Raw genomic sequence first — 15672 nt, 5'->3', positions numbered from 1 at the left:
TACATGACGAGGAGCCTCGTATTTTGAAGAAAGAACTGTAGATGCTGGAAAAATCGAAGGTAGACAAAAATGCTGGAAAAATTACTCCATGGCCAGAGTGAGTCCCACTGAAAATTGGAGGAGCAGCACCTCATATTTCACTTGGGTAGTTTACACCCCAGCGGTATGAACATTAACTTCTCCAATTTCAGGTAGTCCTTGCTTTCTCCCTCCTTCCCCTCCCCTTCCCAGCTCTTCCACAGCCTCCTGTCTCCGCCTCTTCCTTTCTTCTTCCCCCCCTCTCCCCCATCAGTCTGAAGAAGGGTCTCGACCCAAAACGTCACCTATTCCTTCGCTCCATAGATTCTGCCTCATCCGCTGAGTTTCTCCAGCATTTTTGCCTACTTTTAAAGTCTTATTTTTTCTTTTCTGATTTGATAATACGTTCTTTGTTATCTTTATCTTTGTTTTCGATATTAAAAAATATTAATGCAAATGTAAAATAACATCGTGCCTACATAATTTACAATAAGAACGTCTATAATGATAATTGGATTTATTGGTGAACTTACTTTGCATCCACTGACAAAGCTGTGACCCCAGAAATTCACAGCACATTTGTCACATTTTTCACCCACTGTGTTTGGAGGACAGACACACTGGCCAGTTTCTGAATCACAGTGATTGCCGACATGGGCACATTGACATTCTTAATGGAGAAATGTGAAACAAACCAAAAGAGAAAAAAAGAAAATTCAGTTCAGTTTTTCCACCTTAAATTACATTTTCAGAACACAAAGAAAAGCTAATCTGCTAACATTTCAAATCTGCCTGTTTATAATTCATAGGCGATCTACTTACGAGAACAAAATAATTAATTAAAAGCAACAAAATGGAAAGATGATGTTAATATCAAGTTGGGAAATTATTAGTAATAACTCATCGATCTTTTTTTTATATTGTGCTAGCAGTAATGATGCTAACACAAAGAACATGGAAACCACACCCACTGCTTGCAACTGTGCTAACACTGCAACCAGAATAGAAATGGGACAAAGGCAGTCACAGTGCATTCAGAAAGTGTTCAGACCCCTTCAATTTTCCACATTTTGTTACGTTACAGCCTTATTTTAAAATGGATTAAATTATTTTTTTTATCATCAATCTACACACAATACCCCAGAACGAAGAAGCGAAAACAGGTGTTTAGAATTTTTTGCAGTAATTAAAAATAAATAACTGAAATATCACATTTACATAAGTATTCAGACCCTTGCTATGACACTCATAATTGAGCTTAGGTTCTTCCTGTTTCCATTGATTATCCTTGAGATGTTTCTACAACTTGATTGGAGTCCACCAGTGGTAAATGAAATTGATTGGACATGATTTTGGAAATGCACACACCTGTCTATATAAGGTCCCACAGTTGACAGTGCATGTCAGAGCAAAAACCAAGCCATGAAGATGAAAGAATTGTCCGTAGACCTCCGAGACAGGATTGTGGTGAGGCGCAGATCTTGGGAAGGGTATAAAACAATTTCTGCAGCATTGCAGGTCCTGAAAAGCACAGTGGCCTCCGTCATTCTTAAATGGAAGAACTTTGGAACCACCAGGACTCTTCATAAAGCAATCGGGGGAGAAGGGCCTTGGTCAGGGACCCGATGGTCACTCTAACAGAGCTCCAGAGTTCCTCTGTGGAGATGGGAGAACCTTCCAGAAGAACAACTATATCTGCAGTATAATAGCAGATTATTATATCGTTCAAGGAATTGCTCCCACTAGCCACTAGGAGAAGACATGGGGTAAGGAGATAGTGTTGTTTTATGGGAGCTCTCTATGGGAGCTCTCTACGAGACATTCAAAGCCGTCGAAAGATAAATCTTCCCAAACACAATCTCTTGATTAATAGTTTCTTTATTGTTGAAGTAAAACAGGGAGATATTCATCCAAACTCCTTCTTGTTAGGTACATCTTAGTGTTACTCGTAGTCAAGCTCGTGCATGGTCAAACTCCGGCATGTTAGAAAACTTCTTCCCATGTTAGAAAGGACCGAATGGTCGAAAGATATGCCTTCCCACCATGCTTCCTCCAAACTAACTAAAAAACTACAAGCTTCTGCCCAACAATCCCAGCAGCAAACATGCCTCCGACTACATAATAAATCCCACCCACTTAATTACAGGCCGACAAAATTTAAAGGCAAATGCCATAATTTATGACACACAAAATTAAGCCAAATGGCCACTACATGCAGCACTCCACCAATCAGGCCTTTATGGTAGAGTGGCAAGACGGAAGCCACTCCTCAGTAAAAGGCACATGACAGCCTGCTTGGAGTTTGCCAAAAGGCATCTAAAGCACTCTTAAACCAAGATTGAACTCTTTGGCCTGAGTGCCAAGCGTCTCATCTGGAGAAAACCAGGCACCGCTCATCACCTGGCCAATACCATACCTACGGTGAAGCATGGTGGTGGCAGCATCATGCTGTGGGGATGTTTTTCAGCAGCAGGAACTGGGAAACTAGTCAGGATCGAAGGAAAGATGAATGGAGCAAAGTACAGAGAGATCCTTGATAAAATCTGCTCTCGAGCATTCTGGACCTCAGACTGGGGCGGAGGTTCACCTTCCACAGGACAATGACCCTAAGCACACAGCCAAGACAATGCAGGAATGGCCCCATGACAAGTCTGTGAATGTCCTTGAGTGGCCCAGCCAGAACCCGGACTTGAACCCGATCGAACATCTCAGAGAGGGACCTGAAAATAGCTGTGCATTAACGCTCCACATCCAGCCTGACAGAGATTGAGAAGATCTGCAAAGAAGAATGGGATAAATGACCCAAATACAGGTGTGCCAAGCTTGTGGTCTCATACCCAAGAAGACTTGAGGCTGTAATAGCTGCCAAAGGTGCCTCAACATAGTACAGGTGCACAACCTTTTATCCGAAGATCCAAATAACGAAAACCTCCGAATAGCGGACATTTTTTCGGTCCTTGAAGAAAGGTCCTTGAAAACGTTCACCGAGGGCGGCCCGCAGAGGTGACAGCGGAACCTCCGGTCGGTCCTCGAAGAAAGGGGAACCAAATCCCCATTCATAAAAGAGAAGGTGAGGGTATATTGCGCGGGAGGGTTAATAATTGACAATATGCTGCTGCCTGCCCGCTGAGTTAAAAAGTTCCCACGGTAGACTCACGATATACAGTGTATCGCGAGTCTTGCGTGGGAACTTTTTAACTCAGCGGGCAGGCAGCAGCAGATTGTCGCTCCCTTAAGTTTCACCTCACCTACACCCCTCTGCTTCCCGGCCATGTGTGTGACCCCTTCCCTCCCCTCTCCAGCTCCCCGCTCATTGCACCGGCGCGGGGGCTTTGCACTGTCTTCATGTCGGCGATACCAGCAGGTCAGTGCCAGTCACCAGAGACGTCAGGACCAACGGGACACCGACCCCCAGGCCCACTGCAAGCACGGAGATCCCAGAGACCCACAGCCAGCAGCAGCCCAGCCCCGTTCCAACTCCAGAGGAAAACTGCAAACTGGCCGGAGACGTCAGGACCACCAGAAGCCGTTCCCCGAGCAGCGCCCCCTCATTGGGACACCGACCCCCAGGCCCACTGCAAGCACGAAGATCTCAGAGACCCACAGCCAACAGCAGCCCAGCCCAGCCCCGCTCCAACTACAGAGGAACCTGGGTTGCGGATGACGGGGCGCAGCTCGGGGCGTCGTAGGGGCCCATCGGGGAGCGGGTTCCTGTTGGTCCTGACGTCTCCGCCACCTGCCATCCTCCGGGAACTGTACCGCCCTTGCAGGAGAGTGGGGTTGTTTGCAGTTGCAGAGGGAGGGGGCAAGGGCGGTACAGTTCCTAGTCTCAGCTCCTGTCCAGGGGGGTGGCCGGAGACGTCAGGACCAACGGGACACCGACCCCCAGGCCCACTGCAAGCACGGAGATCCCAGAGACCCACAGCCAGCAGCAACTCCAGCCCAGCCCCGCTCCAACTCCAGAGGAACACGTAGGGGCAGAAGCTGATGGTGTGCAAGGTACGTCTTGTTCTTGGGGTGGCGGATGAGGGGGTGCAGCTCGGGCTGTGGGCAAACTGCCACTTGTCACCGTAGCGGCCCATCGGGGAGCGGATTCCTCTGGAGTTGGAGGGGGAGGGAGGTATTGTGCTGTTTGATCGCCCCCTGCTATCCCAGGGACAGGGAGACACAGCGGCTTTTTAGACTGGTGGGCAATCACTTCCAAAGTTCTGCCCACACAGTCAGTACACCTCTCCTACACTGCATTTCATACAAACATTTATTCTGCAAGAAAAAACTACATTGAAGACTCAAACTCGCGACCGAGTAACTGCCGGGATCGAGGCGCAAACTCGCGACCTAGCTCGGGGATTCAAGAATCCCCGAGCTAGACCGCCTAAGTGCATGTAGCCCCGCTAGGGTGACATGAGTGCGAGAGGTAATTCAATGCTGCGGGCACATTTACAAATTCAGGAATTCATTCAACATACTGCATTTCATACAGACATTTATTCTGCAAGAAAAAACGACATTGAAGACTCAAACTCGCGACCGAGTAACTGCCGGGATCAAGGCGCAAACTCGCGACCTTGCGGATATGAGCCGAGCACTCTACCACTGAACCAGCCATTAAAATCTACGCAAAAAAATTTCCATTCCGAAGGCCGACAAATTCTGAATTACGAAAAGTGTCTGGTCCCAAGGCTTTCGGATAAAAGGTTGTGCACCTGTACTGAATAAAGGGTCTGAATACTTATGTAAATGTGATATTTCAGTTATTTCTTTTTAATTACTTTGCAAAAATTTCTAATCACCTGTTTTTACTTTTTTATTATGGGGTATTGAGTGTAGATTGATAATTTAAAAAAAAAATCAATTTTAGAATAAGGCTGTAAAAGTAACAAAATGTGGAAAAAGTGAAGGGGTCTGAATGCTTTCTGAATGCACTGTAAATCCAGATATTCAAGTATTAAATTCATGTAATAATCTAATCCTGTAATTGACGCATCAGTTATTCATCATGCTGCACCACTCTAATTTCTAAAGTCATCTGATACTAAATGTTGTGGAGCACATCAGTCCTGCAATACCCAAGAGGTATTGATTAAACTCAATATAACATTGTCCAGGCACCCAACATGCCCTTGAGACTTCAACACTGTTAACACCATCTTTGCACCACAAATACCTGAAGCACAATCTTCCATAGTTCTACAATGTTACACATTCCTTGATCTTCAAATTATGTTACTGGTTAATTGCAATCAAATGCTAAAAACACCCAATTAAAATTTCCCTCTTTATCTTAAGCTGCTGTATTAGTACTTTCCTTTGCAGTCGTCTTATGACATCAAGGATAATTTAGACAAGGCATTCATGAATTTAATATTTGACAATTTTAATAGCCCAAACCAGAACTTCAAGTAATAGACTGTCTGATGTCATGAAGTTTTAGAGATAAGCCGGAAATGTATATATTGAAATGTGTAATTTTCCAAAATAAAACTAGCTCTTTTCTTTCTTGGGTTCCTGATTACATTACTATCCCCTCATCAAAAGGAGAGACCCACGATCTGATCCTAAATTGTTAAGGTAACCCTTAATATTGGGCACATGTTCTTAACCTTTTACATAATCTCTCTCAGGGTAACAATCCCTGATCAAAAGCTGAGTCTACAAAGAACCACTGAAACAAACCTGTACATTTGCATGGAAATCCCATGGAAACAGAATACTTGGTTCAACCTTTCAGTGTTCATGTTCATCGACGATAAGAACGCTGATCTGAATCCAATAAGTAATCCTATTCCCAGATTCCATAATTCTCTGTTACCTAGCCAGCTTTTTCATGTGCAGCTTCAATCTCTAGCTCAAATTCTGCATTATCAAACCCCTTCTGAAATATTCTGGTTCAGTTAAATGTTGTTTAATTTTTAATAATAACTGGTGTGTTGAGGTGTTAACCTCCAAATCTGTTATAATGTTAATTATACATAATGCGTTTCTAAAAACATAATTAAATGAAGATACATACGGGTACATCCGCCTTCTTGAAAGTTATAAAAGCCAGCAGCACATCTGTCACATTTCAGACCTGTCACTCCAGGCTGACACTTGCATTGTCCTTTATCATTACAGTCAAATGATTTTGAGCCAAAAGAATTGCAATTACAAGGAACACAGCCTCTTGAAGAATGTAGATAATAAGCTTCACTCTACAAAACATAAATAAAAATATATCAAAGATTAGCATACACTAAATCGTAATTTTGTGCAAGGGGATATGCGGTTCACCATATAGAATTGCTTAATTTGTCAATTATATCAATCACAATTAAGTAACAAGGCATTGAACAGAAACTACAATGAACCAGTACCCTACTTTTTGTTTAAGAAGCATGCATTTGTTTAAACCACAGAGGAAATTAGTCTGTGTAAAATTACTGCTGGTGATTTAGACTGATGCGGGAATAATGAGTTTCTTAAATATCTGCTCGCCATTGTAACCAAGATGTTAATCTGTTTATTAATATCATCACAATGTGCTCTTGGGATGCGGCCAAGATGAAAGAAGCATCTTTCACCAATAATCCACCATTTGGGCAACATCACCTGTTCACTGCAACCAACAGTGCAGAAGTTTAAAGTCCATCAGCATCAAGCTCAGGAACTGTTACTTTCCTAGCTCAGGTTCTTGAACGAACCCGCAGAATCTTAAACCTATCTCGGCAACATAACACTACCTGATCACCTCTGGCACAAGCATGGACTTGTTTTTTAATTGTGCATGTTTTTACCAATGTCTTGTTTTTTTGCAGTCCCTTTCATGTCACTGTCTTGTAGAATTCATGTCATTTATGTAGAATTTATATTTAATGCATTGAAGGAGACCTATGTGTGCCTGTATTGCTGCTGCAAGCAAGCTTTTCATTTCACCTGTATCACACCATACTTGAGCATATGACAATAAATGCGACTTAACTTGAAAATGAGTTCTTTTTTTTACAGCAACTTTGCAAGCATGATGAATATAAAAGCTTAAATACATAAACTGACTCCTGACGTAATCTGAGAATAAGATAATTTTAGCATATGAACCATATCATGGCAATGTATTACTCTGTTCTTCAGGTGGAAATGTAACACCACAAAGTTCAAACATAAAGCAAGGTCCAGATTTCATGGGCTCACTGACAATTATATTTCATTTTTTATTTTGATTGGTAATGCAGAAGTCCTTAAGCCTTTCCCAATGGTTCAGGCGGTTCTCTCCATTTACCAAATGGCTGATTTTATTGCACTGTTTGTTTAAATGTCACAAGGATCTGTCAGTTAGGCATATCCACACAATGTAAAGCTTCTGTCACAGTGCTAATGGATTGACAATGCAATTCCATGAAACGTTGGATGATAATGCTTTTCCCTTAGAAAAACACCATTGCACAATAGTTATATTATCTAATTTCTATGGTGAGTCTGGTGCATTTAAGGCAAGAGATTATAATAAAGTTAAATAATCATAGTGGAGGATTTCAACATTTAAATTATTGTTCACATAGCCTATCACCATTCGGCTTTAATTATTTTTTTGCAGTGATGGACAAGATCAATTAAGAATCTGCAGTCAATTTTTCCCAAGTATTTTATGTTTTTAAATAGTTTTCTGCACCTACTAAATAGCTGCTTTTGTGGTCTGGAACTTCAATTATGATGAAACACATAATTTTAAATATCTCCCATACAGGAAGACAAAGAAACCAAACCTGTGAGTTGCATAATATGAAACCACTGATTGAAGTGCATAATGATGGTTTCAATATTAAGGAAGATACAGGAATTTAGACTAAGAAAAAATGAGCAAACTGTGAGATTATTAAGCAATCAGGGTCTGCAATACAAATGGGCAAAAGGAAATTTGTCCCATATCACTTGCGGTAAATGCGCATTATAACTGTCAACTTCTGAATCTCACCATTTAATTCCATTTTTGAAGTTGAGTTAAAATACATAACTGCTTTTGCACTATTCCTTTATGCCAAGAGACTATGAATAGGATAGGTGATTTTGAGTGGGATATTTGTTATACTGATTGTATTGGGAAGGGTGATTATAGGGTGATGGGTTGTATATATGACTGTATAGTACACAAGGGTTTTATCTTTTTCTTTTTTCTTTTTTTTCTCTCTTTTTTTGTATGTCTTTGTAAATATTTGATTAGTGTATAAATGTAAATAATTTGGTGTACATATGGAAATAGGTGTTTATAGCTGCTAAATTTGTATAAGATAATTATAAGCAGTTGAATAAGGGGTGTGAATTAATAAGCTTTGGCTTCTTCCTGCTCCTTTTCGGACACATACGATTCATTTATTTATAAATATTGTTTATGCCACTTTATAAATATTCTTGTTTTGTTTTTTTGTATGCTGTTTCATACTTGTTTTTATTTTTTATTCAGTTCGAAATAAAGAATCAAATAAATAAATAAATAAACACACACACACAAAAGCTGAAAATAAACAACAGATCGGTACTTGTTTGTATTTTCCTGATCTCCAACACTAAACACAGTTTGTGTTTTCTTCATGACATTCCAATTACTGCATCCAGCTTTAGAAACATAGAAACATAGAAAGTAGGTGCGAGAGTAGACCACCAGGTCCGTCGAGCCCGCACCGCCATTCGCTCATGGCTGAACACTAAACAGACACACTTACCCACAAACAGTAGACACAAGACACAGAACACAAGACACTACCCTCCCCTTTATACCGCTATCACCCCTCTCCACCCCAAGAACCGCGTGATCTCCTGGGGGAGGCAAAAAAACGGATAAAAACCCAGGTCCAATTCGGGAAAAAAATCCGGGAAATTCCTCTCCGACCCCAATCCAGGCGATCGACACTTGTCCAGGAGATCACTCAGGTCTTACTATACTAACCATACCTAGGTCCATATCCCTACCCTCTCCCCGTAGCCCCTTATCCCCTTGGCAGCTAAAAAACCATCTATTTTAGACTTAAATATATTTAACGTTTCTGCTTCCACTGCTCCCTGGGGCAGTGAATTCCATAAATTAACCACCCTCTGGGTGAAGAAGTTCTTCCTCATCTCAGTTTTAAAAGAGCCCCCCCTTATTCTGCAACTATGTCCCCTAGTTCTAGTTTCCCCGATCATTGGGAACATCCTCGGTGCATCCACCCGATCAAGGCCCCTCACGATCTTATATGTTTCAATGAGATCGCCTCTCATTCTTCTAAACTCCAAAGAGTAGAGTTCCAGCTTACTTAACCTTTCCTCATATGTCAATCCCCTCATTGCAGGAATTAATCTTGTAAACCTTCGCTGCACTGCCTCCAGGGCTAGTACATCCTTTCTTAAGTATGGACCCCAGAACTGTACACAGTATTCCAAATGTGGTCTCACTAATACTGTGTACAGCTGCAGCAAGACCTCCGTGTTTTTATACTCAATCCCCCTAGCAATAAAGGCCAAAACTCCATTGGCCTTCCTGATTGCTTGCTGCACCTGCATACTGACTTTTAGTGATTCATGTACTAATACCCCTAGATCCCTTTGCGTTGCATTACAACGCAGCTCCTCCTCATTTAGAAAATAACTTGCCCTATCATTTTTTTTCCCAAAGTGAATGACTTCACATTTATTAGTATTAAATTTCATCTGCCAAGTTGTTGCCCACTCACCTAGCTTATCTATATCCTTTTGCAGACTCTTCCTATCCTCCTCATCCCCTACTTTTCCTCCCATTTTTGTATCGTCCGCAAATTTTGATATATTACACTTGGTTCCCTCCTCCAAATCATTTATATAAACTGTGAACAACTGGGGTCCCAGCACCGACCCTTGCGGAACCCCGCTAGTTACCGGTTGCCATCCCGAGTATGAACCATTTATCCCCACTCTCTGCTTCCTATTTGTTAGCCAATCCTCTACCCATGCTAATATATTACCCCCAATCCCATAATTTTTTATTTTTAGCAATAGTCTCTTATGTGGCACCTTGTCAAAAGCCTTTTGGAAGTCCAAGTATACCACATCCACCGGTTCCCCTTTATCCACCCGGGTTGTTACTTCCTCAAAGAATTCGAGCAGATTCGTTAAACAGGATTTCCCCTTCACAAAACCATGCTGGTTCTGTCCGATGAAGTCATGTTTATCCAAGTGCCCCGTTAGTGTTTCTTTAATAATTGTCTCTAACATTTTACCCACCACCGATGTTAGACTAACCGGTCTATAGTTACCCGCCTTCTGTTTACTTCCTTTTTTAAATATAGGTGTTACATTGGCCATTTTCCAATCCACTGGGACCGTTCCTGCCTCCAGGGAGTTTTGGAAAATTATCACCAATGCATCCACAATCCCCACCGCTATCTCCCTCAAGACCCTTGGATGTAATCCATCAGGCCCAGGGGATTTATCCTCCTTCAGTCTCATTAATTTCCCTAATACCACCTCCTTGGTGATCTTAATAGTATTTAGCTCCTCCATTCCTACCGCCCCCTGTTTATCCAGCGTTGGAATATTTTTTGTGTCTTCTATGGTGAAGACTGATACAAAATACTCGTTTAATGCCTTTGCCATTTCCATGTTCCCCACCAACAACTCTCCAGTCTCACCCTCCAATGGACCAACGTTCACCTTAGCCACCCTTTTTCTTTTTATATAGCTATAAAAACTCTTACTATTAGTTTTTATGTTGTTCGCTAAATTCCTTTCATAGTCTATTTTCCCCGTCTTAATTAATCTCTTAGTTATTTTTTGCTGACCTTTAAATGCTTCCCAATCCTCTACCCTCCCACTATCTCTGGCTACCTTATATGCCCTTGCCTTCAGCCGAATACTATCCTTTATAGTTTTACTGAGCCATGGCTGACTGTTCTTACCCTTACCCCTTTTTTTCTTCATAGGAATAAATTTTTCTTGAAGGTTATACAGTAGATCCTTAAACGTACACCACTGCTCATGTACCGTCTTATTCTTGAGTCTGCTATCCCAGTCAACTTTGATCAGCTCAGTCCTCATACCTTCATAATCCCCCTTATTTAGACTAAGCACCCTAGCCTGAGTTTCAACCTGCTCCCCTTCTATTTGAATATGGAATTCGACCATATTGTGGTCACTTGTTCCCAACGAGTCCCTAACTATGACATTTTTAATTAATCCTGCTTCATTACACAGGACCAGATCCAAGATTCCTCCCCCCTTGTCGGTTCTGTGACATACTGTTCTAGGAACCCGTCTCTAATACATTCTATAAACTCTTCCTCTAGTCTACCCTGCCCAGTTTGGTTTGCCCAATTAATATGAAAATTGAAGTCCCCCATGATTACAGCAGTTCCCTTTTTACATGCGTCAACTATTTGCAGATTTATGTTCTGACTAACAGCGTCACAGCTATTTGGAGGTCTATAAATTACACCCACTAGTGTTTTTTTCCCCTTGTTATTCTCTATCTGTACCCAAGCTGTTTCACTATCCTGATCCTTCAACGCAATATCCTTCCTCTCTATTGCCGTTATTCCCTCCCTTATTAAAAGGGCCACCCCTCCTCCCTTTCTTTCCTGTCTATCTTTTCTAATTGTCGAGTACCCCTCTATATTTAACTCCCAGTCCTGATCCCCTTGCAGCCATGTCTCCGTAATGGCCACGATATCATAACTATATATACTTAATTGCACCGTTAATTCATTTATCTTATTTCGAATACTCCGTGCATTTAGATAAAGCACTTTCAGATGATTTTTACTACCCTTCCTTTCCGTTTTTGCCCCTTTTACATCTAGAGCTTTATCTTCACACATTCTGGATCCTCCTGTCACATTTTGATTTTCCGCTTCCCTAGCCTCCCTAGATGAGCCCTCCAATCTATCCTTCCAAAGCACTGCTGTAATATCTTCCCTGACTAGCAATGCAACACCACCACCTCTTGCCCCTCCAATTCTATCACACCTGAAGCAACGAAATCCTGGAATATTTAGTTTCCAATCACAGCCCTCCTGCAACCATGTTTCACTGATCGCCACAACATCATACTTCCAGGTGTCTATCCAGACTCTAAGCTCATCCACCTTTCTTACAATGCTCCTAGCATTAAAATATGCACATTTAAGAAACCCCCCGTCTCTTCTTCTCTGTTTATTTCCTTTTTTTTCTTTCTCCTCTTGTGTCCGAGTGCTTCCCTTTTCTGCTTCCTGCCTCCCATTCGGTCTACTAGCTTTCTCTATTTGAGTCCCTCGCCCCAACCATTCTAGTTTAAAGTCTCCCCAGTGACCTTTGCAAATTTCCCCGCCAGGATTTAAAAGGCATTGTCTAAATAAACTTGTCATTGTCCATTTGCACCCACTGTTTTTTTCCTCTGCAACTGTCGAGGAAGCTGGGTGTTTCCTCCGGTAGGAAAATCTAAGAACTAAGAGTCATAAAAATAAGGTGTCCAGTTAAGGTAGTGATGAGGTGACATTTTTTTTTCTCGCATGGAGTCTTGCATTTTTGGAACTCTTCCTAAAGTTTAGATAGAAGCAGAGTCTAAATATTTTATTTTTGGTTCTTGATAAGTAAAAGGTGCAGGGTTACAAGGATTAAGAGGAATGCAAAATTGAGATTATAATCAGATCTGCCATAATCCTATTGAATGAAGGAGCAATGTGGATAGGCTGAGTAGTCCCCACCTATTCTCTCAACAAATTTGTATGATCTTACGTTTGTTTATATATGTTGTTTTTATTGCTGGTTCACTTGAAGCATATATATTTGTGTGGATATAAATGGCCAATGTGCACTTCTGACTCGTCATCCTTCAAATTGCATGCTACAAAGGCAGTCACTTAAGAAATATTTTTAAAAACAAATAATAAAAAGGACTGGAGCAAGTTCATTGCAATCTTGTTCAATGTTACCAGTATCATCATAACTCTGGAAATGAATACGGTAATGTAATGGAATTTATATTGAATTTGTATTTTGACTGGCGATATGGTAACACATTTTGACATACGTAGTACACTTATTCTCACATCACACCTGAAATATGTATATTATCAACTGCAAGACTTTTTACATAATAGAATCAATCATTAAATAGTTGTTTAATTGGTATGTCATTATATTTGTTTTCAACTCTGCATACGCATTTCTTTGAGATTTCTACTTGTTCATTCAAATCACACCATGCAAAATTATTGGTTTTCCAAAACTGCAATCACCAAAAACTTCAAGCATTCAAATTAGTTTAGTTGCTTCTCCAAACAAAAATTAAACACACTAATGATCCAACAGTACAACATTTTAATGCATGCACCTTTTCAATAGAGTAATATAACTTATATAAAACATCAAAATGTGCATATTACATTTAGCTTTTACAATCACTTTTACTGAGGAAATAATACTTTAAACGGCTCATATAACTTAAAACAATAAATTCTGCACAGGTCTCGTGCATTCCACTCCAGATGGTAAGCATTGTGAATAAAAAAAAGAGCTCTGAACAATATATATGTAACAAATTTTGAATCTCATTAGCACCAGATATTCTGTGACAAATGTTAGAAGAGCTTAGATTGTAAAGGGTGCCTATAATCATTTGCTTTGTTAGTTAGTCAATCTGGTGAGACTGAATAAAATTTCCTGCAAAAGCAGCTAGTGGCAGGTGATACAGTTTTACATGAACGTATTTCCCCATAATTATTGTAAACAAAAAGAAAGCAGCACAACTCAAGCTTCAGATAGCACTTTACTTCTCAAGGGGATATTAATTTAAAGCACACGACAGGGAAGCTTAACAGAAACACCACTTGCCTGTTGTTACTGAGATTCAACCCTCACTTGCTTGCTGCCTGCAAGCTGCAGGTGGAGAAAGGGCACCTCATTGCCGACTGCTGGTTAAGGAATGGCATGAAATTACCTGTTCTATCGCCCTGCAGATTGGAACCAGAGCCCAGGTGTTCCTGGCAAGTGAGGGCTCATTCAAGCTCATCAAGATATTTCTAAAAGTAATTCCCAACTCTTTTGCCAAAGTGTCCCCAGCAGTCCCTTTCAGAACCCAAAATGGTTGCATTTCAATTAAAAGTGCCAAGTGTCCAAGCACCCTTTTCAAGCAGATGTTATTCCATGGTTAAAAACATAGGAACATAGGAAAATTAAAGCAGGAGTGGGCTACTTGGCCCTCAGGCCTGCCCCACCATTGAACATGATGATGGCTTATTTGATCTCTGCCTCACATCCTCTGCTCTATCTGTTTCCCGACAGCACAAATACAGGCCCTTTGGCCCAACTTGCCCATTGTGTAATTATAGTACCTGCCTCAATTTCCTCTTCTAGCAGCTCGTTCCATCTACCCACTACCATCTGTGTGAAAAAGTGCCCATTAGGTTGCTACTAAATCTTTCCCCTCATACCTTAAACTTAAGTCCCCTGGGTCTTGATTCCCCTACTCTGAGTACAAGACTATACATTCACCTTATCTATCCGCCTCATACTTTTACACATATCAGTTCCCTGATCTTTCAAAAATGTATAAACTTCCTCCTTAATTACCTACAATGAAGAAGTTCCGATTCTTTCAAAAGCAAGAGTTTTATCCAAAACCAGGAATGGTTTAGTTACCTTCCTCTATGATGTATTTCGAGAGTATAATAATGTACTTATTACTTGCTGTTTTGACTACAAAGCCTGCAATTTCCTTCACAAACAGCAAAGATTATTGGAGAATATGATATTTTAAATTTAATGGATTGCTTTCCTTCTCAGGGCAATTTACTTTTGCTAATGACTATCCTGTATTCTGCTGCTGCCTACATTTTAAGCTTCATATCACCATTTTCTCCATACTTTCATTGACTGAACATTAGCAATTTTAGTATCAAAATCATTTTGGTGGAATTTCCATGAAGCTTTTATTTATGTTGATTTGACAATATTTGAACTGGATATACTTAGGTTGAGTGAGAGGTTGAACACTTGGCAAATAACTTCAGCAGAGGAAATTGTGATGCCATGCACTTCACTGGGAGGAATCACAAGGTAGGCTTTTAACTAAATGGATAGAGTGTAAATGAATGAAGTACAGAGCAATCTCAGTGCTCTTGTGCATAAATATAACCAAACAGGTGCAACTAGTTAAGAAAGCAAATGGCTATTACTGTTAGGGGACGGTTGGAGTTTTAAATTGAAAAAGATGTTCAAGAGGCCATTCTGCATACTGTTCTGCTTGTTTTATTTAAGAGGATAAAATAGCAATGGAGTTGCTAAGATAGGATAACATAGCAATAGCAGTCTAGAAAGGATTAAACAGACTAAGTTATGAAACAATAGAGTTGAATTATCATGAATGCCGAAAATAATTAGGAACGTATTTTTTTAAATTTGGAAGAATAACAAATGATCTTGTTGAAACATACAAGATCCTAAGGATGCATGACAAGGTAGATGTTTACTACTTCCACTAATAGGGGAGTTTCAAACAACACTTATACAAGATAGCGGGGTGGGGTGGCTGTTTAATACAGGAATTTACAAAGTAGGAATTTCTTCTTGCAGAAGGTTGCAAGTCTTTGGATTTCTCATTCTCCAAGTGTTGCAAAGGAAAAAACTTCTAGAGATATTTAAGTGTAAGGTCGGTAACCCTTTGTTAGAATGGAGAATATAGAGCTCTGTACA

General features: G+C 40.6%; 1 protein-coding gene across 7 annotated transcripts in view; it reads right to left on the bottom strand.

The window, feature by feature from the left end:
* lama2 (laminin subunit alpha 2) overlaps window positions 1-15672 on the bottom strand; it is a 342464-nt gene that overhangs the window by 110514 nt on the left and 216278 nt on the right. For all 7 annotated transcript variants that reach the window (XM_033021242.1, XM_033021244.1, XM_033021246.1 and 4 more), the window contains 2 exons: window positions 6032-6212; window positions 552-688 (listed from right to left, as the gene is read on the bottom strand). In XM_033021242.1, coding sequence (XP_032877133.1) covers window positions 552-688; window positions 6032-6212 — 318 coding nt within the window. The remainder of the gene's footprint in view (window positions 1-551; window positions 689-6031; window positions 6213-15672) is intronic.

This window comes from Amblyraja radiata, chromosome 5 (assembly GCF_010909765.2).
Source record: "Amblyraja radiata isolate CabotCenter1 chromosome 5, sAmbRad1.1.pri, whole genome shotgun sequence".
Lineage (NCBI taxonomy): Eukaryota > Metazoa > Chordata > Chondrichthyes > Rajiformes > Rajidae > Amblyraja > Amblyraja radiata.
The sequence above is the reverse complement of the archived record's forward strand: the minus strand, read 5'-3'. Positions and strand labels throughout refer to the sequence as shown.